Genomic DNA, 25,120 nt, shown 5'->3' with positions numbered 1-25,120 from the left:
CTTCTCTACTTCTAGCAATAATCATATGAGGTAGGTACCAGTATCCCATTTTACAGATGAAAAACACTGAAGCTTAGAAAAATGAAGTAATTTGTCCTAGTTGCATAGCTATAAAGCATCAGAGACTGGATTTGAACCCACATCTGACGCTAAAGCTCCTGCTAGGTGGGACGGAGCTCGGTTTAATCACTAGGCTCAGTTACCAGGGAACTTCCTGCACTTGTGGCGATGGCCTGGGTGACGCCAGGTATCTGCTTGGCCTCTGCCAGCTTGCCTGGGCAGGAGACAAGTTGGAGGTGGCCCCTAAGCTTTGTGGGGGCTTTCTAACCCCTAGCCTTCTACTGTGCCCCTGCCCAAAGGGAGGGAGGAGGAGGAGGAGGAGCAGGTCACCCTGGGGAGGGGAGGGCGGGCCCTGAGAGGGAGTTTGAAAAGAGGAAGGAAGTGGGGCCCGGCAGAACGCCTAGCCACCCCCTGGCTGCTTCCCCACAGGACGGCGCGAGGTGCCTGCAGCCCCCGCCCCTGGCCAAGCGATGGCCCCCTGGCGCAAAACTGACAAGGAGCGACATGGAGTGGGTAGGTGTGGGCATGGGGTCCTCAGCAGGGAGAAGGGCAGGTGGCCGGAGGACCGCATAGGAAGAGGCTGGGGAGCCAGCGGCGCGGACGTGGGCTCAGAGCACTGACTCAGGCTTCGAGGGTGCAGCGGCTCCCTCACCCTGCTCTGGGGCCAGCTGGGTAGGAAAAGGGAGGCAGGGGGAGAGGAAGGTGGGTGCCCTGCCCAGCAGGCTACGCCCAGCCCGCTCCCTCTCCTGCTGCCGCCACAGGGCTATCCTCTCTCTCCAAACACTTTATGCATTTCCTAGACGGGTTCCAGCAGAGCTCTTAGCAGCCTGGCTCTGCGTCAGGCTCCTGGCATTGCAAGGACTCCCTCACCCCATCTGGAGACTTGGCCTCTTGGAGGGAGAATCATTCTCTCCCTTGGCTGAGCCTGGCCTGGCCCAACATGCCTCCCTCCCCCGCTGCCCAAAGCGACACCCATCTGCTTGCTTCCCCTGCCTGTTCCTCCTGGGTCAGATGACCCTTATTTGGCAGAGCATCCAGAGGGCTGTGCAAGCTAGGGGTGTAGGGCTGAAGGGCCAGACCCTTCACTTAGCCCCAGAGGGCCCCTGGGGAGAAAGGCTCCCACTGGCTTATAGGGGCATATCCAAGAAGCCAGCCTCATCAGCTTCAGCCATCTGAGCTCCCAGAGGCCTCTGCCTCAAGCTCAGGGCCGGAAGTGGTGGCTGGGGGAAGGGAGGCTTCAGGTACTAGGACTCTTTCTACTAAGTGGCACCCGTGGTGCAATCCCCATAGATTCACTGTGGTTTTCAAATAAGTGTGAATTTAAAAACCACTGTGTGGCTTGCTACACAGGCAGATACCAGATACCGCCCTCAGAGATGAGGATTGAACAGGTCAGATGTGGGAGGGCCCAAGGGCCAAGAGTAGAGAATGATGTAGGGAACCCCAAGGCCACTGCTGGAGAAACACTGTCCTGGAGGGCTCAACACTTATCCATTCACTTACTAGGCTCCAAGCACTGTGGAGTGTTTCAAGATGAATGGTCCCCATCCAGAGAGCAAATAATATTCCATACGCTGAAGGAGGCTCAGTTTCTCTGTTTCTCCACCTATATTGAACTAGACTCAGTAACTTTCGAACTTTAAAGCTTCTCTAACTCTGGCCCTTCCAGGCTGAAATACTGCTCAGGCGAAGATGGGGACTGATCAATTGAGCAGACCATTATAGGTGGAGGGACCAATGTGGTCTAGGAGATGAAAGCTGGACACAAAGGGACTATATAGGGAAAAAAGAGCATATCCAGCAAAGAAGAGTTGTAGCTCTCTTCGCCTTGAGGGGAGGGTACGTTGAAGGGAATGGTGACGCTCAAAGTAAGTTGGAGCCACATTTTGGAAGGCTCTGAGTGCCAGGCTAAGAAGTTGAGACATTTTCCATTTAGGCCATGGGGAGCCATAGAGGGCTTCTGAGCAGGGGAGGGACATGAGGTTTGTGCTGAAGCCAGTGTGGAGGGAGGCTGGGTGGACAGAAGAGCAAATGCGCCTGAGTGGCAGACAAGGGATGGTATTGGTGGTCCAGGGTAACCAGGGCAGTTAATGGGGCAGTTGAGTGTGGCGGAAGAGTCCCGCCCTCTGGTCAAAAGGCTGTAGTGTGTTCCTGCTGTGTAGGCCCTGTGCTGTGGTGTGAAGCTCATGGGCTCTGGTGCCTGCTCTTGGAGTCCAGCTTCCAGTGCTTCCCAGCCTTCTGAGCTAGACAAGTTACTTACTCTTTCCAGGCCTCAGTTTCCTTGTCTGTGTATTGGGAGTAATAACAACACCTGCTTCCCAGGGTTGTGGGAGGACTGAATGATAATAATCCGTGTAAAGTGCCTGGAATGACAATCGTACAAATCCTCACTAAATGTTATTAATTATTATTTTTAGCCTTTATTCTCTGCTTAGGAGCCTAGTTCAGGACATGACATCACAGGATGGGAGGGGGCTACTGAATGAAGTAAGGTTTTCACCCTCCCTTGCAGAGGAAATCCCACCTGTGTGCTCAGAGACTAGGAACTCTGTTAGGCTCTAGGCTCAGGGGATTCTTCTGATGGTATAACTGAGAGTTTTCATGCCTACCTGTGAAAATTCTGTTTGGGGGTGGGAGTCAGAAGGTGTATGACCCTTTAGGGGGCCATAGAGCACTTGGTAGGTGTCTACTTATCAAAGGATCTCTTTTTCTCTGCAGATGAATGTCAGAGGTAAGGAAGGTAATCTCCAGCCCTCCTCTGTAGACTCCAGGTAGATGGAAGGGAAGGGCAAGGCTTAGGTTATGACGAGACAGGGGACTGGAGTCACCCAGCAGAAAGAACCGTGGCCTGAGAGTAAGGAGTCTGGGTTCTAGTTCTGACACTATCATTTTTGCAGGCAGGTCTGTGCTCTAGTTTCCTCACTGTAATTCTAGGTATTAATACTTTTGTCTTTCAAGATGTTCTTTTAGAAGAGTATCTGAGATAATGAGTATGGGGGCTTGGAGGAAAACGAAGAGCTAGAGCCATGTAAGGATTAGGGGGCCCTTGGAACATCTCCAGAGTCCCAGCCAGCCTGACACAGGAAAACCTGAGCTTTGCTTTCCCATTCGGTTTCCTCTTCCTCTGGCCTAGCTGACGAGGGCTGCTGGTGTCTGTTTGTCTCGGGCGCTGGCTTTTCTGGGGACAGCTTCATCACCAGAACCGCTTGGCTTCTTTCTCATCTTGCTGTCTGGTGAGCAGCCAGGGTGAGCCTCGTGTAGATCCCTGGCCAGGTTCTTTTTTACTTCCTTGATGGAGCTTTAAAATGTGATCCATTAGAGTTCCAGAGAGGACCTTGGGTAGAAGTGGGTAAGAGTTTCCACAGACAAGACAGTGTAGCTATGAAGAAAAGACACAGCCTCTGCCCTTGAGGAGATATGGGTAAGGTTAGAAGCTTGGGCTGTGAGTTCAAATCTGGTCCTGTTTCCTCATCTTTCCTCATTAATCCTACTTTATGTAGGAGTAATAATGATAATATGGATCTCATGAGATCATTGTGAGGATTGAACGGGGTAATGCATGAAAAGCATTAGTAATGAGACTGGTCAGTGAAAGTTAGCGACTGAGGTCAAGGGGTGTACCTAATAGGTGCAGAGCCAAGAGAGACAGGTAATACGCCCTAATGCCAGGTTCAGGACAGTCATGCCTTATAAGAATAAGTAGTAGTTCATGGTTTACAAGACCCATTCTCATGCAGTATCTTTGTCTGGCTTCAGAACATCTATGTGAGGCAGCGTATTATTATTCTCATTTTACAGATGAAGAATTACAGAGTTCACATAACTTGGAAGTACTTGGGCTGGGCCTTAAATTCAGTTGTCTTCGGACACCAGACCCTTTGCACAACACTAGGAGGGAATCTGGGAGGAGGAACATCATAGACAAAGGCAGGAGGTTGGAATGGGTGTGGCTTTTGGGTCAATTAATAGTCTGCTTTGGTTTTAGTGGATGTTTGTAGAAATAAAAAATAGTTGGAGAGGTAGATTATGGTCAGATTGTGAAGGGCTTTGAGTGCCAAGCTTATAAGTTTGGGCTTCATTTTGTGAGCAGTGGAGTTTTTGAGCAGGTGTGTCACCTGTAAGAAGATAATTTAATCACTTGGGAGGGGGGCAGGGGTTAGACATAGAGTGGAACAGCAATGGGTGACAATTTACCTGTCTGCTGACTGCCTCATTAGTTAATCCCACAGGAATCCCCTTATAATTAACATTTCCCTTTGGCTTTTACTGTCTTAATCCTCTCTGCCTGAGACTCTTGTCATTGGTCAGAGCTTTATTCTTGGAGGAGACAATGGAAGACAGAAAAGGAGGATGTAGAAAGAGTAACAGTATCAGTTAGGGATAAGTATGACTACAGGTGACAGAAAATGTCCAAAGTAGTGGCTTAACCAAGCTAGAAGCTTATTTGTCTCTCATGTAGAAAGCCCAGAAATGGTCCCAGAAGAGGTGGTAGCGTGGCTCTCTCTGTCTCCTGCACGGCTTCCTTGGCACGAGGCTTCTGCCTTTTGAACCAAACTGGCTGCTTAAGCCTCTATTGTCAGGTCCACTTTCCAGCCAGCAAGAAGGATGAAAGGAACAGGAAGGGCATGACCCTGCTCATTAAGGACACTTACTTGAAGGCCCACTGGACACTTCCTCTTGTATCCTGTTGGCTTAACACCTGATCACATGACTGAACCTAGCTGCAGTGGAACCTGGAAATGTAGTCTGCAATGTTAAGCGGCCATGCACCCAACTAAAAATCCAGTGTGCATTCCTGAGGAAGGAGGGGAATAGGATATTAGGGATGATATTTTAGTTTTCTCAGGCAGCCATAACAAAATACCACAGACCGGGTGGCTTAAGTAACAGAAGTTATTTTCTCACGGTTCTGGAGGCTGGAGTTCCGAGTCCAAGGTGCTAGTAAGTTGATTTCTCCTGAGGCCTCCTAGGCCTGCAGACAACTGCCTTCTCCTTGCTTTGTCCTCATATGGTCTTCTCTCTGTGCATGCTCACCCCCTGTGTCTTCTCCTCTTCTTAGAAGGACACAAGTCCTGTTGGATTAGGGCCCCACCCTAACAGCTTCGTTTTAATTTAATCACATCCTTACAGGCCTGATCCAAATATGGAGCTTCAACATGTGAATTTGGAGCAGTAGGGAGGACAACAGCTGGGTTCCTGACAATTGACCTGTGGTCTGCGGTATGATATTTAGGGATTGTAAAAGAAGCCTTCAAGGCAGGGGTTCTCAGAGGGTGAGTGCAGAAGAAAGGTTTGCTTACCCTGAAGCTGGGCCTGCTGGGTAGATTTGTGTAGGGGCTTCAGTTATGCTCAGAAACCTCTTCTCCGTGCAGATCATCTCAAGTTATGGTTGTGTATCTATGTGTGGTGCTGGGGAGTTATCGCTTGGTTCCTTCGGAGGGCTGTGAGGGACAATCTAATCTGTCCCGTGTCTCTCCCCTAGCTTCGAGTGGCTTGCTGGTTGGCAGTCTTTGGTGTCCCATGGCTTTGTAGAAGTATCACCCCAGTCTCTGCCTCTGTCTTCACGTGGCGTTCTTCCTGTGTGTGTGTGTCTCTCTCCAAATTTTCTGTTTTAATAAGAACACCAGTCATGTTGGGTGAGGGCCCACCCTAATGACCTCATTTGAACTTTATTACCTCTGGGAAGACTATCTCCAAATAAGGCTGCATTCTGAGGTGCTGGGAGTTAGGAATATAACATATCTTTTGTTTCATGGGGTGGGGCACAATTCAAATCATAACAGGCTCTGCAAAAGTTGAGAAGGGGTCTCTTTTGCATCTTGATTGGGGAATACGGATGAGTTCGAGACCTCTCCCTGGTCCAGGGATGCAGGTGATCCTGTTTCCTGGAGAGCTCTGGTCCATACTGAGATGGACAGATTTGGAGTGCGCAATGGGTGATTGAGTCCCTTGCAGCACAGACTCTTATTACAAGGAACAAAATCCCCTTAAAGTAGTTCAATTAAAAGCTTTGTGGTGTGTAGCTGTATGTGAGGAGGGAAGTGGTGTGTTTTAAGCATCAAGGGAAATCAAACAAATCCAGGAAACATGAGCAGCAGTCCCCTGGAAAGGCCTGTTCTGAGGAGACTGGAAAACTCTGCCTGTCTTCTCATGGCTTCCCAGCTGCTCTAAACTTATGAGCTCTGTTCTCCTTTCTCTTCTCCCCTTCATAACTTTCATATTCTGAGAACACCACACAGTGGTGGCCCCAGCATGCCACCTACCTCAACCTGGCATGACTTTGCAGTGCCAGCACCCTCTGAATCCTCTCTCTGTGTTTATTTGTTCAAAAGTCCTAAGAGAGAAGATCTGAGTGGACTGACTCACCTTTTCAATAAAGGCCCCGCAAGTCAGAGGTCATCACCAAGCTAAGAATGGACCCCACTCTGAGCAGGGTGCTGCCTTTTCCAATACGCTGTGGCTATGGGGTGGGGTCATGAGGCTTGCAGGAGTCGTGGATGGGGACAGATTCTTGGAGTAGGAGGCATGAGTCAAACATGCATCCCAAACACACCCAGGGCAGAACTCTACTACAGAGGGACCGCTTATACTGCTCTTGTTGCCAGAGTTAATAGCTAAGGAGGAGAGAGAGAGACCATCATTTACTCACCAACTTGTTCACTCATTCACTCATTCATTCTTCATTTATTTCTTAAATATTTATTGGGCATTTCCTATGTGCCGGGCACTGCGCTAGATGGTGAGATTACTAGAATTTGGCCAATATGGTTCCTACCCTTTTGGAGCTTATAGTCTAGTGGGGAAGACAAAAAGAAACTTGTGGAAAAATCAATAGGCATATCACTACAAATCGTGATATGTGCTCCTGTAATAAATGAGTTTGTCTCATGAATGAGAGTATTGGAGGGAAGGAATCTCAAATAGGATGGTCTCAGAAGGCCTCTGAGGAGCAATGGGGAAAAGATTTGCCAAGGAAATGCTTAGAGGGATCTTAGTACGTGTATCTTGGCTATGGAGGCCAATTGTATCTTCGGGATGGTCCCCAGAAATTAGTCTGGTGCAACAAAAACACATGGATTGGAAGTCTCATTCCTTCCTACCACCAATTCTTAGGTGCCTGGGCTGCCTACTTTCGGATGCTTCAGCAACTTGGGATTGTTTAGGAGTGCCTGCTGGGCTGACTGTTTGAGTCCATTGAAGCAGATTGTCCTAATCCCTAGGTTTATGGGAACTACATTAGTTACTGGCCATCTTGCCCCCAACCATAATGTTTGAGTTTGAATGAGCCTTGACAGACTGTGTTTGCTAAGCTCTGCTTCCTGCTGAGTTCAGCATCCTTATATTGCTGCTATATTTTGAGACAGACAGTGTAGTCACCATAATATTCTGCTAATTTCTGGACCTTTGGACTTTTTTTTTTTTTAAGCTTACAGGCCTTTAATATTCAATTACACATGGGTGCCACAGTCTGAGTTTTACACCATATGTTCTGCAAATGGTGAATGCTAGTGCTTATTGCCACCCAACTCCAGAGGAATCTGTGTGGAGGCACCACAAATGTTCCCTTTAATAGGCACTCTCTCCTTTCATTCCACTTTCTTTAATTAGTGTGAGTTGAACAACAGTCAGGCTGAGTTTGTCAACATCTTAAGTCTTACTTGGTTTTTAGTTCTCCTTGGAAAAAGTCATCCTTCCCTTGTCCTTCTGTCCCCACTAGGACACTGTCGGCTTCTGCACTGATTTAAACCTGTGCAGGAGGGGGATGTGACTGACAATGTGGACGCTTTTCCAGACCCCTCTCCAGACATTGCCCCAGGGCACTCAGTGTTCCCCTGACAACACATGATGCCTTGGGTCCAATCCTAAACCAGGATGGTGAAGGGGACCTAGGTGGGCCATGTGACTTGCATAGATGCCTCAGCATCCAACACAGGGTCTGAACAGAGCCAGTGCTGAGCAGGCGTTTGTTGGGGTGGACTAAGTGCTAGCAGTGTCAGGTCCCAAGTGCCCACGACTGCTGCAGCAAAGGGGCACACCTTGTGCCAGCTGGACCCTGAGGATTTGCCCGGGAAGGGGGATTTTGCTGCTTGCCTTACTGGCGGTGGCGACAAGGTAGTTGTCTCAGGAAGAAGTGTTCCAGGAAGAATAAACAGCCAATGCAAATGTCCTGAGGAGGAAGCCTCTCTGATGTGTGGGAGGCCACTGTGAATGGAGTAGAGTAACCCAGGGGCAGAACTGTAGGAAATGAGTTCTCTGAAGCGAGGTTGTGTTGAGCAGTGCCTGGTACATGTTATAAGGATTTTGGCTTTTACTCTGAATGGAAGTGTGTGGGGCACTGTCGGGTTTGAGAAGAATTGCAGAATGTTCTGTCTTATTTTTGTTTTTAATTTGGTTTTTAACTGAAGTATAGTTGATTTACAATGTTGTGTTAATTTCTGCTGTACAGCAAAGTGACTCAGTTATACACACACACACACACACATATATATATTCTTTTCCATTATGGTTTATCCCTGGATATTGAATAAAGTTCCCTGTGCTATACAGTAGGACCTTGTTGTTTATCTGTTCTATACATAATGGTTTGCATCTACTAACCCCAAACTCCCAATCCATCCCTCTCCTGCCCCCTCCCCCTTGGCAACCACTGTTCTGTCTTATTTTAAAAGAATTATTCTAGAAGTTTTATGGTTAGTAGATAGCGGGGAATTAAAGGTGGAAGCAGGGAGGGCAGTACGGCAGTCACTACAATAACCAGGCAAGAAATGGTGGGGGACCCCCCAAGGATGCAGCAGTGGAGGAGGTGAGATGTGCTTAGCTGTGTGTGCTGTAGGTGGGCAAATGGGATTTTCCTCATGGATTGGACATGGGTGTGAAAGAAAGAAAGTAGTTAAGGCTGACACCATGGTTTTGGTCTGCGCAGCTGACCAAAGCAGAGAATGGAACTACCTACAGGACTTCCTTAGTTAGTCCCCTGATCTAAGTTGTCGTCGACATTGTCATAAATAATAACATTGCTTCAACTTTTTTCAGTCCAGTCCATTTATAAAGCACTTGTGGTACCATGTTTAACCTTCACGGCCACTCTGAGAGATGGGTACTTTTTTAATTAATTAACTAATTAATTAATTTATTTATTGGCTGTGTTGGGTCTTTGTTTCTGTGTGAGGGCTTTCTCTAGTTGCGGCGAGCGGGGGCCACTCTTCATCTCAGTGCGCGGGCCTCTCACTATCGCGGCCTCTCTTGTTGCGGAGCACAGGCTCCAGACGTACAGGCTCAGTAGTTGTGGCTCACGGGCCCAGTTGCTCCGCGGCACGTGGGATCTTCCCAGACCAGGGCTCGAACCCGCGTCCCCTGCATCGGCAGGCAGATTCTCAACCACTGCGCCACCAGGGAAGCCAGAGATGGGTACTTTTATCTTCATTTCATAAATGAGGAAACTGAAGAGCAGAGAGCTTTAAGCTCTTGCTGAGATGCAGCCTCTTTCCAGTGGTTTTCTTACACCTCATCCCTGGAAGAAATGTCTTCTGCTTTATCAAAATCTTCATTTTTCACCTTGTCTTTCAGTTGTGTGACTGCAGGTTGTCTCCCCCACTGGGTGGCTTATTGTCTGACGGTAGAGCTCTGTTGGGGGTCGAATTTGATTCCATCTGGCTCTGTGGTACTAGCAGAAATATGGTAGGTTTCTGCTAGTACCACGGAAGGTACTAGCAGAAAGGATCATCGTTACTGTAACGCGAGACCCTTGGGAATCCAAACACTCCTACAAAAACATGCACATGTGCAGTTTTGCATTACAGTTTCATTAAGGCCCATTGATGGAAGCCAGTTAAGGACCCTGCTAAAATATACTCAGTAACTAGATACAATAGCTACAGCCAAGGCGTTCTGCCCAAGGTGTGAATCCTTAGATCTGGGAGTGGCCAAGATTAAGAAAACTATCTTTATAGTCTATTCAGATCAATTAAGTTCAATGAACCCATGCTAAGTTATGGTCCTGAGCTGAGTACTGGGGCCCAGAGCTGAAAAACACAGTCTCTGCTCTCAGGAAGCTTATGAGCCAGTAGTAACCTCTCCTTCTTTTTGCTTTAGGCAGCAAAGAACACTGTTATTAGTACTAATGTCCCCATTTCTCAGGTTGGGGATGGGTACACCCCTTACTTCAGGTCACTATGGCTCCTGCTGTCACCCCCATCGTATTTCATTGTAGCCTTGTGTAGAATTCTCTGGCTCCTCCATAGAATCTAAACACCATGACCGCAATACTGTGTTTCTTCTTCTCCCACACAGAGTGCCTAGCACAGAGCAGATGCTCAATTAGTAGTTGTTGATCGGATGGATGGGTGGGTGGGTGAATGGATGGGTGGGTGGATGAATGAGTGGGCAGAAGGTGGGGGATGGAGAGGGGAGAGAGGTTGGAGGTTTTACACTTTCTGGTAGCCTCATAAGATTCAGATGAGTTGTCCCATCTTGCCTTCATCTCCTCACCCTTACCCCCTTCCCTGTCAGCAGGCTAAGTCCAAAGAGAGAGCACAACAATAATTGGGGTGTTCTTGAATTCTGCTCCAAACACCTGGACCCCTGTAGTTGGCCACCGCACCAAGCCCCATGGTTCTCACCCTAGGACTCACTGTGACTGTGCACCCGTCAAGCTGATTTCCCCCCCGTTCTCCTTGCCCTCCCTCTGCCCCTTCCTCTCTCTCTAGTCTCAGTTCTTTCATGGGGCCTCTCTTGATCTCTCTTCTCTGAGAGCACAGCTGCTGTGCCCCGCAGCTTAGCCCTTTTTAAAAAAAAAGGCAGCCTCTTGTTTCTTGTGTGTTCATTTTGTCTCTTGAACTAGATTTCCCAAAAGCTCCAGGGGAGCAGGAGCCATCCTCTCTCATTCCACTTTTCTAACCTGTCTCACTCCACCTTTCTAACCTTCCAGATACTGCCTGCATTGGAGATTGGGGGCTGAGAAATCAGCCCTTGGTTTCATCATAAAGCCTCTCTTCCAACTCCAGCATGTGAGTGTGTGAACGTAGACGAGTGTGAGACAGTGTGCGCGTGAGTGTTTGTGCACGTGTGCCTATACTGGGAGCACTGGGAAGGAGAGGGTGAATCCCAGCATGATGTTTTAGCAGGACTCATCAGCCTTGACACTGTCGACACTTGGGGCCAGATAGTTCTTGTTATGGGGCTATCCTGTGCTCTGTAGGACGTTTAGCAGTGTCCCTGACTTCCACCAGCTAGACGCTAGGAGCTCCTCCACTCCCCATCCCTGCCTCCCCCACCCCCAGGATTGTGACAACCAAAAATGTGTCCAGACATTGACAAATGTTCCCTTGGGGGCGAAATTGTTCCCAGTTGAGAATCACTGTTTTAGAGGACTCATGGGAATCTCAACTTCCTTCTTGTTGGCTGGGAATGTCACCTTGGCTCACCTATGGCAACCTGTAAGGTTTTTAGGAGGATCCAGTAGGGGTCCTAAAGCACCTGGCAGGGAGCAGGTGCTAAATACACATCCACTAGTGAGAGGCAGTGTGGTGTAATGGTTGAGGGTGTATGTTCTGGAGCCAGCCTGCCTGGGGCGAAATCCTGGCTCGCCACCTTCCTAGCTGTGTCGCCCTGGGCTGTTCACTTCATCTTACACTACCTCAGTTTGCTCATCTGTAAAATAGAGTTGACCATAATTGTACCCACCACAAGATTAAATAGGTGACTGTGGGTAAAGTCATTGGAGAAGTGTCTGATACATAGAAAGTGTTCCGTAGAGGTTGTAATTCTTGTCCTCTCCTGGTCAGGGGAGGAACGCCGCCTCCTCCTTGGTTCCCTCTGGCTGTGATTCTCCTGCCTCATCCACTGCTGACTTGCACCGGGTTTGAGCTCTGACCTCGCTGCCACAAGCTTCTGCTGGGTCATCGCATTCACCCTCCCTGATGCAATGTCAAGATGTTGCCTTGGTGCTGCGGCTGTCAACACCTTGCCCAGAGACTCCAGGCAACCTGCTTGTATATTTCAACGAATGTGTTTCACTTGAATCCAAAGTGGACCTGCCGGCTAGTTCTGTTTCTCCCTGGAGTGGAGACCATCCACTCCAGGGAGAAACAAGTCAGTTCAGGGACTAGAGAAGTGAGCTTCAGGCAATTACGTTCTTTTTCTCCAATATTGTTTGTGTTCCTCTTATGTAGCTACTTGTACAAACTCTGTTAACACTTGGTGTTTGCTGAAGCTTTTGTCTTGAAACACATCAGCAAGTGGCAGGGCCCCTGGTGAGGTACGAATCCATCCTGAAGGGTCACAGGGCACTTGATGGCTGCATTCAAAATTGGCAGCCCAGCTGGCTCAGCATCTCAGCAAGTAATCTCAAGAAATGCAAGAAAAAACTTAGAAGGAGAGACATAGCTGCCCTTCATGTTCGTGTTCCTTCAGTTTAACAAGTATTTATTAAAGTTCAGTAAATATTGATTGAACTTCAACTGTGAGCCAGATGCTGTTCTCAGCACTGGGAATTCAGTGGCCGACAGGCAGACTCAGTCTCCACCCTCGCTGAGGCTGAAGGAGACGGGAAATGAACAAGTCTAGTACATACGTGTATATACACACACACACACACATACACATCTACATATATACTTACACACAATAAATCGTGACATCAGCAATGGGTTAGTCAGGGAAATAAGGACTTTAGACTCCAGTCTGTGTTTGACTCCACTTTCTACCACTTTCTAGCTGTGTGGCCATGGGCAAGTTCCATAATCTCTCTTTAATTTTCTCATATGTTACGTGGAGGGGAATACCTTGGAGTGTTACGGTGAAGATTAAATGAGCTGGTACGAGTAAAATGTGAGGAATTTTGTCTGTCTTATTTATCACTGTTACCCAATACTCAGAACAGTATCTGGCACACAGTAGGTGCTCAAATGAATATCTGTTGAAAAATAACATGTGCTTGGTACATAGTACGTGTGTTTACCATTTGTGGGGCGTCAAGCAGTATATGAAGTGGTTAGAATCCAGACTTCTGGATAACTCTCTTATTAGTTAGAGATATTAGAATAAATTGTTTATTCTCTCTCTGCCTCAGTTTCCTCGTGTATAAATCCAAGTGAAATACTGTACTTATCTCCTAACATTGCCCGAAGCACAGAGACCCCAACCCTATTTGTTTCTGTGAGCTGCATGCTGTAGCCATGGTATGTTTACTTTTTCCTTATTTCTCTTGATTTGGGCTCCTGATGAGCAGGGCATTTCAATACGTTTAAGTAAAGTTGGTGGCTAATCAGTAGATTTGATTTCCAGGGTTGTTGGAAGTCCCACCTGTCTCAAAAGCTCCCACTGGCTTGACACTCTTGAATTTCCAACATGAGAGTCCTCATTGGGTTCCGTGACCTCAGACGGCCGTGGTACTTGAAGCACCCCCTTGATCTTTGGTCATAAGTATTTTGGTCTGGTTAGGCTTATCAGTGACCAGCTGCTACCTTGGCTCCTGAGTGTAGTATTTTGATACAAGGAGAGGTCAAATCCTTCATTGGGATGTGCCAGTATTCTCCAAGGCACGGAGACCTCGTATGAAAGGGGAAGCTGGAATGGGTATCTGTGGGAATCCTTTCACCACTTGTTTATCTGGGCATGGCCAGGGTGGGACAGGCTATGTATGATTTCAGTGATTTTTACTTATTACTTATTCCTATACCTTCCTCATGTTTTCCGGCCCTTTCCATCACTCACTCAGAACTCAAGGGTGGTTAGGCCTGCAGGGAATGGGGAAGAAGATGAACTGTTCTGACACTGGTCAGAAACAACTCAGGAGAGATTCATAGATAAGCAGTCAAACTTTAGCAAAGAGTGGCATTCTGGTTCAAAGTTTCCTGTTAGTCATTTAGAAAACTTAACAGAATTGGGTACCGGTATGCAAAGCCACTTCCTTTGTCAGTAATGTCTGCTTTTCCCCAAATGGAGCCTTGAGAACAGAGGTCCTCATGCAAAGGCAGAAATACATATATAAATTAAATGGCAGTGTCAAGTTACTTTCATTTTCATATGATGTGAGTCTTTGGAATGAACACAGACCTCCATGTTGAATATGAAGTTTCAAGGTCTGTCCAAGATATCTTCTTAAGCCAATGGGTTGGCACCTTCTCACCTGACAGAGCTGGGCAGAGGGTGAGGAAGAGATTCCTAAGGAAAGATGGGAAGGATATAGTCTGGGAACAAAATAGAGTCTTGCCCTACCCTTTAAATATCTGATGGACAAAACTAATTTGCTAGTGCTCCAGAGGCAAACACATATCATGGATGGTTTTCTTCTGTTAGAAACCTCAGTTGCCTCTGTGGCCCTGCCCAACTCCTTGGCAGGCATGTCCTCAGCCAGACCTCTGGGGCTGGAGGGATCCGGGAGTGGAGAGTCTGCAGAATTAGGGCGTCAGCAAGCTGGAGTGGGTCCAAATGCTAGCAGCCTGTGTGGGGACAGGATTTGAAATGAGGCCAAGTGTGGAGGGAATGAAGAAACAGGGAATCTTTATGCAGGAGAAGAGAACTCTGAGTCCCCTGAGGGTCCTCTCAAGGTTTGTTTTTGGGCAAAGGCTTAATTTTATTCAGTGTTGACTGACAGTGCCATTGAATGCAAACTGCAAGGAAGCAGATTTAAAGGTGACACAAAGAAGAGCTCTGAAGGAGTTCCTCTGAATGGATTGCTTTAGAAGGTATTATAGTGCTAATAAAGAGAAAAGTGACTACTTTTTATTGAGCACTTACTCTGGCCAGACACAGAGTAAAGACTTTTTCTGTGTATTGATCTCAGCCAAGCTTCCAAGGAACTCTTCAAGGTAGGGACCATCATCTCCTCCTTTCTATAGTTGAGGAAAATGAGGCTTGGGGAGGTGAGGTTGCTGCTCAGGCAGGCTGCCGCTGGCCCCCTACAGTGCCTCTGTGTGAATTACAAAGATACACCCCTCCCCTGGTGGACACAGTGCCTAGGTAGGGCCCAGGCCTTGGCAAGCAGATCAGAGGTTGGGTGCCAGCCTCTACTGCTCTCTTTGGCTTGGTGGCCTTGTGCCGGACAAAGCCTGCACAATCATACTCTGCAACCTTGGGCTTGAGACTAGAGCTGGCAAAGGGCAGAACTGGGCTCAGGAGCCACATTTGTCTTACTCCAGAGACACTGGCTCATAACTCCCAAGCTTTATTAGCTCTCAGGATTGAGACTTTCCACCCCTATGAATACTCACAAAGGTTAGTTGGTCCCTTGGTGAAAGGGCTGATTTGTATAGGTCTTTGGACTAAAAAGCCTACGAGTTTCCTCCTTTTCCCGCAGAGAATGCAGCTCAGAGAGTGTGGCAAACAGAAGCCTGAAGCAGGGTCTGGTGAACACCTGAACACCTGCCATCAGATGCTGTGGAGAGGCAGTGGATGCAGGGAATGAACAAGGCACAGGACAGGGTTGAAGTCCTGGCTCTGTGATTTACCACTCTGTGGGTGGGTCTTGGGTAAGCTACTCAAACCATCTGAACCTCAGTTTCCTCCTCTGTAAAGTGGGCATAGTACTACCTCATGCAGTAGTTGTGATGACAACATGAAAGGGCAGTTGAGAATATGCTTCTCTGTGATATAGTGGAGGAACATTATAAATGCCGCTTGTTTATATTTGAGAAGGGTTTTGACCTCATTTCTTTCCAGGGCCTCTTCACTGATGTGATCACTGCTTTCACTGCATCCATAAGTTTTGATAGGTTGTATTTTCATTTGTATTTGTCTTAAAATATTTTTTGATCTCGCTTGTGAGTTCTCCTTTGACCCACTGGTTGTTTAAGGGTATGTTGTTCCATTTACATGTATTTGTGAATTTTCCAGTTTTTTTTTTTTCTGTTTTTCATTTCTAGCTTCATTCCTTTGTGATTGGAAAAGATGCTTTGTATAATTTCAGTCTTTTTTTAATTTATTGAGACTTGTTTTGTGGCCTAACATGTCATCTATCTGGAGACTCTCATGTGCACTTGAGAAGAATATATTCTGCTATTGTAGGATGGAGTATTCTGTATACGTCTGTTAGAACTAGTTATTATTTTTTTAAATTTTATTTATTTTTGGCTGCATCTTGGGTCTTTGTTGCTGCATGCGGGCTTTCTCTAGTTGCAGCGGGCGGGGGCTACTCTTCATTGTGTTGTGTGGGCTTCTCATTGTGGTGGCTTCTCTTGTTGTGGAGCACGGGCTCTAGGCACGTGGGCTTCAGTAGTTGTGGCAGGCGGGCTCAGTAGTTGTGGCTCGCAGGCTCTAGAATGCAGGCTCTGTAGTTGTGGCACACGGGCTTTGTTGTTCCGCGGCATGTGGCATCTTCCCGGACCAGGAATTGAACCCGTGTCCTCTACATTGGCAGGCAATTCTTAACCACTGTGCCACCAGAGAAGTCCCAGGACTAGTTATCTATAGTGTTGTTCAGGTCTTCTGTTTCCCTATTGATTTCATGCCTACTTGTTCTATCCATTATTGATAGTAGAGTATTAAGGTCTCCAATTATTATTGTAGAACTATCTATTTCTCCCTTTAATTGTGTCAATGTTTGCCTCATATATTTTGGTGTTATATTATTAAGTACGTATATGTTTATAATTGCTATATCTTCTTGGTGTATTGACTCTTTTGCCAATATATTATGTCCTTCTTTGTCTCTTGTAACAATTTTTGACTTAAAGTCTATTCTGTCTAATGTTGGTATAACCACCAAGCTCTCTTTTTGTTACTATGTGTGTGGAACTTCTTTCCCTCATTTTTTTATTTTGAACTTATTTGTATCTTTGGACCTAAAGTGAATCTCTTGTAGACAACATATAGTTGGATCATGGTGGATTGATTGATTGATTGATTGATTGATTGATTGATTGATTGATTGATTTCGTGGTGGATTTTTAAAAAAATCTTTTCTGTAAATCTCTGCCTCTTGACAAAAGGGTTTAATCCATTTACATTTAAAGTATATACTCATAAGGAAGGACTTACTTCTTCCATTTTGCCATTTGTTTTCTATGAATCTTACATCTTTTTTTGTTCCTCAATTTTTCATTACTACCTTCTTCTATGTTTAACTGATTTTGTCTGGTTTACTGTTTTTTCCCTCCTCTGTATTTTTTAGTTATTTTCTTAGTGGTTAAACTGGGTTTTACCACCAGTATCTTACGTTTATAACAATATAGTTTAAGTTAAAACCAACTTAGCTTCAATAGTATACAAAAATCTCTGCTTCTATATAAGTTTGTTTCTTCCCTTTTGTATTGTTACTGTCACACATTACATCTTTATACACCCCATGCCTGTTACCATGGATTTGTAATTATTGCTTTCTGTATTTGTCTTTCTAATTGTCTATCAGTGATGGAATCCCTGTTTTTGTTTATCTCTTCATTTCTCCTTCGTTTTTGAAGATTAATTTTGTGTGATATAGAATTCTTGGTTGACTTTTTTTTTTTTCTTTCAGCACTTTAAATATGTCATCCACTGCTTTCTAGCTTCACTGGCTTCTGAAAAGAAATCATGTGTTAATTTTATTGAAGATTCATTGAACATGATGAATTGCTTCTCTCTTGCTACTTTTAAGACTCTCTGTTTCTGGTTTTTGACAATTTGACTATTATGTCTTGGTATGGATCTCTTTAAGTTTATCCTGCTTGGATTTCATTGAGCTTCTTGGATGTATAGATTCATGTCTTCCATCAAATGCAAGTTTTTGACCATTATTTCTTCAAATTTTCTTTCTGCCACTTTCTCTTTCTTTCCTCTCATTATAGAACTCCCATTATGTGGATGTTGGTGTGCTTGATATTGTTCCACAGGTCCCTTAGGATCTGTTAATTTTTCTTCATTCTTTTTCTTTCTGCTCCTCAGTCTGGCTAATCTCAACAGACCTATTTTCAAAGCCATTGATTCCTTCTGACTGCTCACATCTGATGTTGAACCTCTCTAATAAAATTTTCACATTTGTTATTGTACTTTTCAGCTCCAGAATTTTTATCTGATTCCTTTTTATAATTTCTCTCTCTTTGACTATATTCTCCATTTTCTGAGACATTATTCCCCTGGTTTCCTTTAGTTCTTTGTCCATAGTTTCCTTTAGATATTTGAGCATACTTAAGATAATTGATTTAAAGTCTTTGTCTCCCAAGTCCAGTGTCTGTCCTTCTTCAGGGACAGTTTCTATTAATTTCTCTTTTTCCTGTGAATGGGCCATACTTTCTTGTTTCTTACATGCCTCATAATTTTGTGCTGAAAACTGGATATCTTGAATACTATGATGTGCTAAGTCATACGTCAGAGTCTCCCTCCTTGCCAGGGCTATTGCCACTGCTTGATATAGATTGTAGTAGTTTGTTTGTTTAGTGACTTTTCTAAAGTATTTTTGTTAAGACTGTATTGTTTGTTGCATGCGGTCACTGAAGTCTCTAAATGCCTGGAATTGAGAGAAAAAAAACACCTAGTCTTTGCAGCTGTGCGTGTGTGTTGGGGCTTACATTCAACACTTAGCCAGGCCATTTACAACTCTGCCTGAGCCTGCATTTCCTCCCTGTATGGAGCTTGAAGGTCAACAAGAGCTGAGAGCTTTGGGCTTTCTCCCATCCTTTTTCAACACGTGTCCAACTCTGCATGGCCTTCTAGATCCCCTGCAATAGGTGGTATTCTTCAAAGCTCTTATTCTCCAAAGCATTTCACTCCTAAGCCTTTCCTCCCAGGTTTATTAGTGGTATTATTGTTTGCCCAAACTTATATTCTTTGCCCTGTATGGAAGCAGTTAGTTCTTTTGACTTTAAATGTTTTTGATCAACGCCCTTTGCATAGCTGCTTCTCTCCCTTAAGAGAGTCCCAAGTCAGGGAAATAAAGGCAAGCTCATGGCTTTAGTCCTTCAGGGAGCCCACAGACAGATCAAAACAAGCAACTACTGTACAGTTTCTTGGGACAAGGTCTGCTTTGCTCCCTCCAGCCCCAGGAACCCACAGGAACACGGAACACCATCTTCAAGACTGCCACTAAGATGGGGAGTAGAGAATGGGATAAGGATAAGTTAAAATGCTACAAAACTTTACCAGGTTTCAGTTGCCTTTTCTTGAGTAAGTATTTGCTTGGTTGCTGTAAACTTTTGACTATTTTTCAGAGTTCTGATAAAGTTGATTCTGACCATTTTTGCTGGATTTTTAATTGCTTCTTTGGAGGGACAGGCGCTTGGAACTCCCTACTTCACCATTTTTGCTGATTTCACTCAAAGAAGTAATTTTAAAATGCATTTTGTTTGTTGACACATGAGGAAACTGAGGAGCAAAGGGAGAGGGAATGAACTGAGTCAGTGGTAAGACTACCAAGAGGACTCAGGATTCCTCTCATTTGGTTAATCTACCTCCTGCACTGCTTGGTCACATGGTTCATCAGCAGCAAGTCTCTCCTTGGTTCAAAGACCTCTGGGATTAGAGAGGCAAAGCAAGGGTCTCCTCATGGGCTCCGCCACATCCACTCTGCCTCCCTCCATCCACTCCCCCAACAGCAGTCGGCGTGATGGGGTTACATCACTCCCCTGCTTAACAGCCTTCAGCCTTCTATCCACTGGTGTATTTATACAATGGAATATTATTCAGCCATAAAAATGAATGAAGTAATGATAGTTGCTACAACATGAATGAATCTTAAAAACCTTGTGCTGAGTAAAAGAAGCCAGTTGCAAAAGACCACATATTATACGATTCTGTTTGTACGAAATGTCCAGAATAGGCAAATCTATAGAGACAGAAAGTAGATTAGTGGCCGATTGTGGCTCAGGGGACTTTTTTGAGGTGATGAGAATGTTCTAAAATTAATCATGGTGGTGGTTTCACAGCTCTGTGAGTAAATCATCGAATTATATACTTTAAGTGGGCAAATTGTATCTAAATAAAGCTGTTACCAAATAACTAAGTAAAATCTGTCCAGCTTCCCGTTCTCTTGGAGTAAAGCCCAAAGTCATCGTGAAGCCCTGCATGATTTGGTTCCTGCCTCTCCAGCCTCCTCTGTGTCACCCCCCTCCTCCCTTATACTCCATGCACAGCAGTTTCCTTTTTGCTCTCTGAATGTGCCAAGTGTCTTCCTTACTCGGGGCCTTTGTGTATGCTATTCCTACTTCCTGAAATGCCCTTCCCCCCTTTCTGTTCCCATAGCTGACTTGTTTGAATCCTCCATGTATAATCAGCTCAGGGGGTCCTTTCTTAACTACCCCAACAAAAATTGATGCCTCCTCTATCAGGCCCTATTTGTTTCTTACATCACATGTATCATATTTTGTAACCTTATATTTATTTGTGTATTCACCAAAAGAGCAAGATCAGTGCCTAGCATGTGCCTGGCATATTGTAGGCACTTACTGAGTATCTGCTGCATGAATGAATGAGGACAACCTTGTAGGATCATACCATCCATCCTCCTGAAGGTCTTTCCTTAAATCGAAACACTTGTGTTTTGATTCACATGTCAAATCAAACATCATTGTGTCCTATTCTGTTCTTGAAGAACTTCCAAGCTGGATATTCCTTAAACAAGCTTCATCCCTAGGTTGACAGTATGGCCTGGTCCTCACTTAGCAAGTGATGCTGAGCAGGGGCTGAGCACTGCAATGATACGGTGTAATCTCACATTCCAAGGGATTAGCAGAGGCTCCCGTACCACACAGGGGACTCTGGGTGTTTTCATAGCCAATTGCTACTCCCCAGAAGCTGACAGTGTAAATGGGAAGGTAGACAGTGTAAATGAGTGGTAGAAAGACTGGCATTTTAGGCTGCTGTCACCAGGATGGAGTAATTGGGGAGCAGCAAGTAGCCCACAATAGCAGTTGAGAATATGGAAGTTAGATACTGGTTTTCCTGTCACTTCCTAGCCTGATGATTTTGGCCAAATTGTTTAACCTCTCAGCACCTCCATTTCCTTATCTGCAAAATGGGATCACAGTTTACACCTCGCAGGGTTGCTGTGGGAATGGAATGAGAGGATGTGCTGAGCACACGCAGGGTGTACAGTGGGAGGTCAACCATGGGAGATGACATAAACGCCATCCTTGTCACTCAGACTGGAGTGCAGGACCTGTGCTAGGGAGAGGTCATGTTTGACTAATGAATGGGGGCCCTTGGGAGCCAGGCTGGGCCTGCATTGACTCCTGTGGCAGGCGGTGGTTTCTACATTGGTTTGGTTTAGCCATGTGGGCTGCATGGTCGTCAGATAAAGTCAAGAAAAGAAGGGCAGGAAGGAGCAGAGATTCTTGGTATCCAGAGGTCTCACCAGGCTGCCTCTCTGTTCCATTTCACAGCCATATACAACTTCCAAGGGAGCGGAGTCCCCCAGCTCTCCCTGCAGATTGGCGATGTGGTGCGAATACAGGAGACCTGTGGAGGTGAGTCACTGGCCCAGGCGACCCTTGGATGCCAGGAGCTTGCTGATGGTGTTGGGACACCCCCAGGACATACCCAGCACCTCCAGCCCTCTCTTGGAACTTGCATCTCTGTGCGGTCTATTTAAATACATTTTGCTAATATTAGTATTTCAGATTTACTGAAAATAATGCTTTGTTATTGTAGGAATTCATACTTAGAAACAAAAGTCAAACTGGGTGGTCTGATGTTCATTGTGCTCTCTATTTGCCCAGCCATGGAGCTGTTGGGCCCTATGACACCTTCTAGATACACTTCTTTATTAGTTTCAACACCATTATAAAAGAATATCAGCATTATTAGGGTTTTGAAGGGTCCAGTAAATTATAATCCTGATTCCAGGAGGACTGCTGTACACAGCTGTGTGGTTTGGGCACTGCATCTGGGCCAGGGAGCAGTGCTCACTCCCGTCAGCAAGCTGGGTGTCCTGTCTTGGGCAAAATGGCATCTCTTTCTTCCCACAGAGGTGTCATCTCTTGGGAAGCCAAGCGTCTGTTGGGCTGTGTCCACTATCGTGGCGATGGTGGTGGTAGGGGGTGGTTTTTAAAGTTTGCACGAAGGTTAATGGCCTTGGACTCATGAGTCAGGCCATTAGAAATCAATGTATCACCTATGTCACTGATAAAATTGACCTTGGGAGCACGGCTTGGGTGTAAGTGTCGAATGAGCTTGCTCATGGGCTGACTACATTCAGGCAGGCTCTCCCAGCCCTCACTGCCCAGCTGGACCATCACAGATCTCTCCCTGCCTGGGCCTGACTATAATCCTGCTGTATGGAGGGCGTAGAGTGTGTCCTTCCTGTGGTCAGGCAGAGCAGAGAGAAAGGAGGGCAGAGTGGGCTCTGTCCCTGTTCCCCAGCTAATCCCTCAGGTTAGGCTCTCCTGTGCTGGGATGGGGGTGAGGGGTGGGCAGGAGGCAGGTGTGCTACTGTTAAGGAGGCCCCCTCAAGGGGAAATAGAGGGCAGGAGGAAAGGAGGTTGCCTAGAGAGCTAGCCATCTTTGGGTTCTTAACCACATAGTGAGTACTGTGCTAAATTCGCATAACATGTTAGTCTAGTTACTCCTCACAGCCACCTGCAGGACAGGTGGTATCTTCAGCCCTAGATTAGCTATATGCAATTAACAAGGCGCCTCTGCAGATTTGTGAAGGAGTGCGTGTGCACATACACATACACATACCCACACGGACACATACACTCACACACACACGCACACAAATGCAAACCAAAAAGCAAACAAGCAGAAAACGCTTTTTGGAGGGAGAAAGAATTTGATATTTGATATTTCAGAGCAGCTTTAAAGGAATCATCATGGGGGAAATGAGAACTTTGTTCACCTTCCTTACATTTATTTTATGCTTTAGTACTGTTGCTATTTATTCATTTATTTTTTAAGGATTTCTTTTTTTTAAAAAATAAATTTATTTATTTATTTATTTTTGGCTGCACTGGGTCCTGGTTACTGTGCATGGGCTTTCTCTAGTTGTGGCGAGCAGGGGCTACTCTTCATTGCGGTGCGCAGGCTTCTCATTGCGGTGGCTTCTCTTGTTGCAGAGCACGGGCTCTAGGCGCGCAGGCTTCAGTACTTGTGGCATGTGGGCTTAGTAGTCGTGGCATGTGGGGTCTAGAGTGCAGGCTCAGTAGGTGTGACACACGGGCTCAGTAGTTGTGGCTCATGGGCTCTAGAGCGCAGGCTCAGTAGTTGTGGCACGCGGGCTCCAGTAGTTGTGGCTCATGGGCTCTAGGTACGCGGGCTTCAGTAGTTGTGGCGCATGGGCTCAGTAGTTGTGGCTCGTGGGCTCTAGAGCTCAGGCTCAGTAGTTGTGGCTCATGGACTCTAGGTGAGTGGGCTTCAGTAGTTGTGGCTTGTGGGCTCAGTAGTTGTGGCTCGTGGGCTCTAGAGCTCAGACTCAGTAGTTGTGGCCCGTGGGCTCAGTAGTTGTGGCTCATGGGCTCTAGGTGAGTGGGCTTCAGTCGTTGTGGCACGTGGGCTCAGTAGTTGTGGCACGTGGGCTCTAGAGTGCAGGCTCAGTAGTTGTGGCGCACGGGTTTAGTTGCTCCGCGACATGTGGGATCTTTCCCGACCAGGGCTTGAACCCGTGTCCCCTGCACTGGCAGGCGGATTCTCAACCACTGCGCCACCAGGGAAGCCCACTGTTGTTATTTTGGACATCATGCACTTTTCAGTGTCCAGGCCTCTATAGTGCCCAGTCTGGCCCTATTTTACACACAGAGTGAGTGGGACTAGGGGAGGGATAGGGATCTGATTCCAAACACCCTGCCCTCCTCCCACAGTGCAGTCCTACCCTTTACAAATGTAGTTCTACTCAGTGGCAGATAAGCAAACTCTAGGTGTCTACCAAGGGCAAAGATTGAAAATAAAAGCAGCAAGCAAAACAACTCTCTTCAGTGTCACTTTTGTGCTACTGGATGCTAATCCCGAGAAACAGGCAGAGACCTCAGATTTGCAGGTGAAGGAGCAAGGCTCAGGGAAGAGAAATGACTCGCCTAGGCTCACACAGTGAGCCAGTTGCTGTTCTCTCCACTCTCCTAAGACTGCTCCCTTTTCTCCACCCCATGCCTACCAAGGCAGTGAAAAAGCCTCAGAATGTTTTCTGTCCTACATTTTGAAATTCAGATGAGTGTTTTTTTCTTCTTTTCATGCAATTTCCCTGGAGAAAGTGCTTCAGGGCAGGAAACTGACCACATAGGTTCCATGTAATCTGAGACTTTCTTTACTTTTGCCTGGCCTATAGCCTGACCTTCAAAAAGGCTGCACTTGCTGACTCAAGTCACCTTTGTTTTGGGGATTAACCTCCTTGCTCCTAAGCTCTTTAGTTCTGGTTTCCCATTTTAAATTTTGTTTTATCAGTCTTATTGTAATGCATCCTTGTAATAAGCAGCCACAGTACTTTTCTGGAAAGAGCTGGACATATTAATTTAGCAAGTGATTGCCAGTTCATGAATACTTTGCAAATACATTTGGAAGTCTGTTAGACTGATTCTAGATATCTGAGGAATTGATATGAAAATTATTAGGATTTATCATGCATGCACTGATACCCATATAGAGTTTTCAAACTGGAATTTATAGGATCCTAAGAGTCCCTGAGGGCCTTAGATGGCTAAGGGCTCTGAGATCAGGCCTGGTCTTATCTTTTTTACGTGCAGGGAGTTCTGCTTATGATTCCAGTTGAAAAACAGTTCCTCTGCAGATATAAAAAAGTGAAAACCACAGTGTTAGTCAAAAATTAGTCAAAATGACATAGTAGGAAAAATATAGGTGTGCCCATATCACCGTCTTGCAGAAACCTACTCAAAAAATAAAATCCAGCCAATTGAGAGATGAATCAAAATGTTAAAATATAGGAATTGAAAGCTGTGATAAGAGGAAGTACTGGCGAGCATTGAGTCCAAGTGAATTGATTTGTCAAAATTAGTATTAAAAGTCATGATAGTTACGACTACCAAAAAGAACGTCATTGTTCGAAAACTGTAAAATGTACCCCGCCCCCCGCAAAAAAAAAGGAATACAATTGAGAAGTGGAGAGGGGAATGGAATAGAATAGATATAGTCTTGAAGATTCAAAGCACATTTCTCCAGATATCAGCAATGATTAATTCTAGGTGGTAGGAATGTGAATATTTTT

At 45.9% G+C, this 25,120-nt stretch overlaps 1 protein-coding gene across 1 annotated transcript in view; it reads left to right on the top strand.

Annotated features, from left to right (window-relative positions):
- The first annotated feature begins 504 nt into the window (after positions 1-504).
- DOCK2 (dedicator of cytokinesis 2) overlaps positions 505-25,120 on the top strand; it is a 418,212-nt gene continuing 393,596 nt past the window's right edge. Inside the window, exons 1-2 of the mRNA XM_036849002.1 lie at positions 505-573; positions 21,351-21,434. Coding sequence (XP_036704897.1) covers positions 531-573; positions 21,351-21,434 — 127 coding nt within the window. The 5' untranslated portion in view covers positions 505-530. The remainder of the gene's footprint in view (positions 574-21,350; positions 21,435-25,120) is intronic.

Source organism: Balaenoptera musculus, chromosome 3 (genome assembly GCF_009873245.2).
Source record: "Balaenoptera musculus isolate JJ_BM4_2016_0621 chromosome 3, mBalMus1.pri.v3, whole genome shotgun sequence".
In the NCBI taxonomy this organism is placed as follows: domain Eukaryota; kingdom Metazoa; phylum Chordata; class Mammalia; order Artiodactyla; family Balaenopteridae; genus Balaenoptera; species Balaenoptera musculus.
Note: the sequence above shows the minus strand (reverse complement) of the source record. Positions and strands in the feature narration are given on the sequence as shown.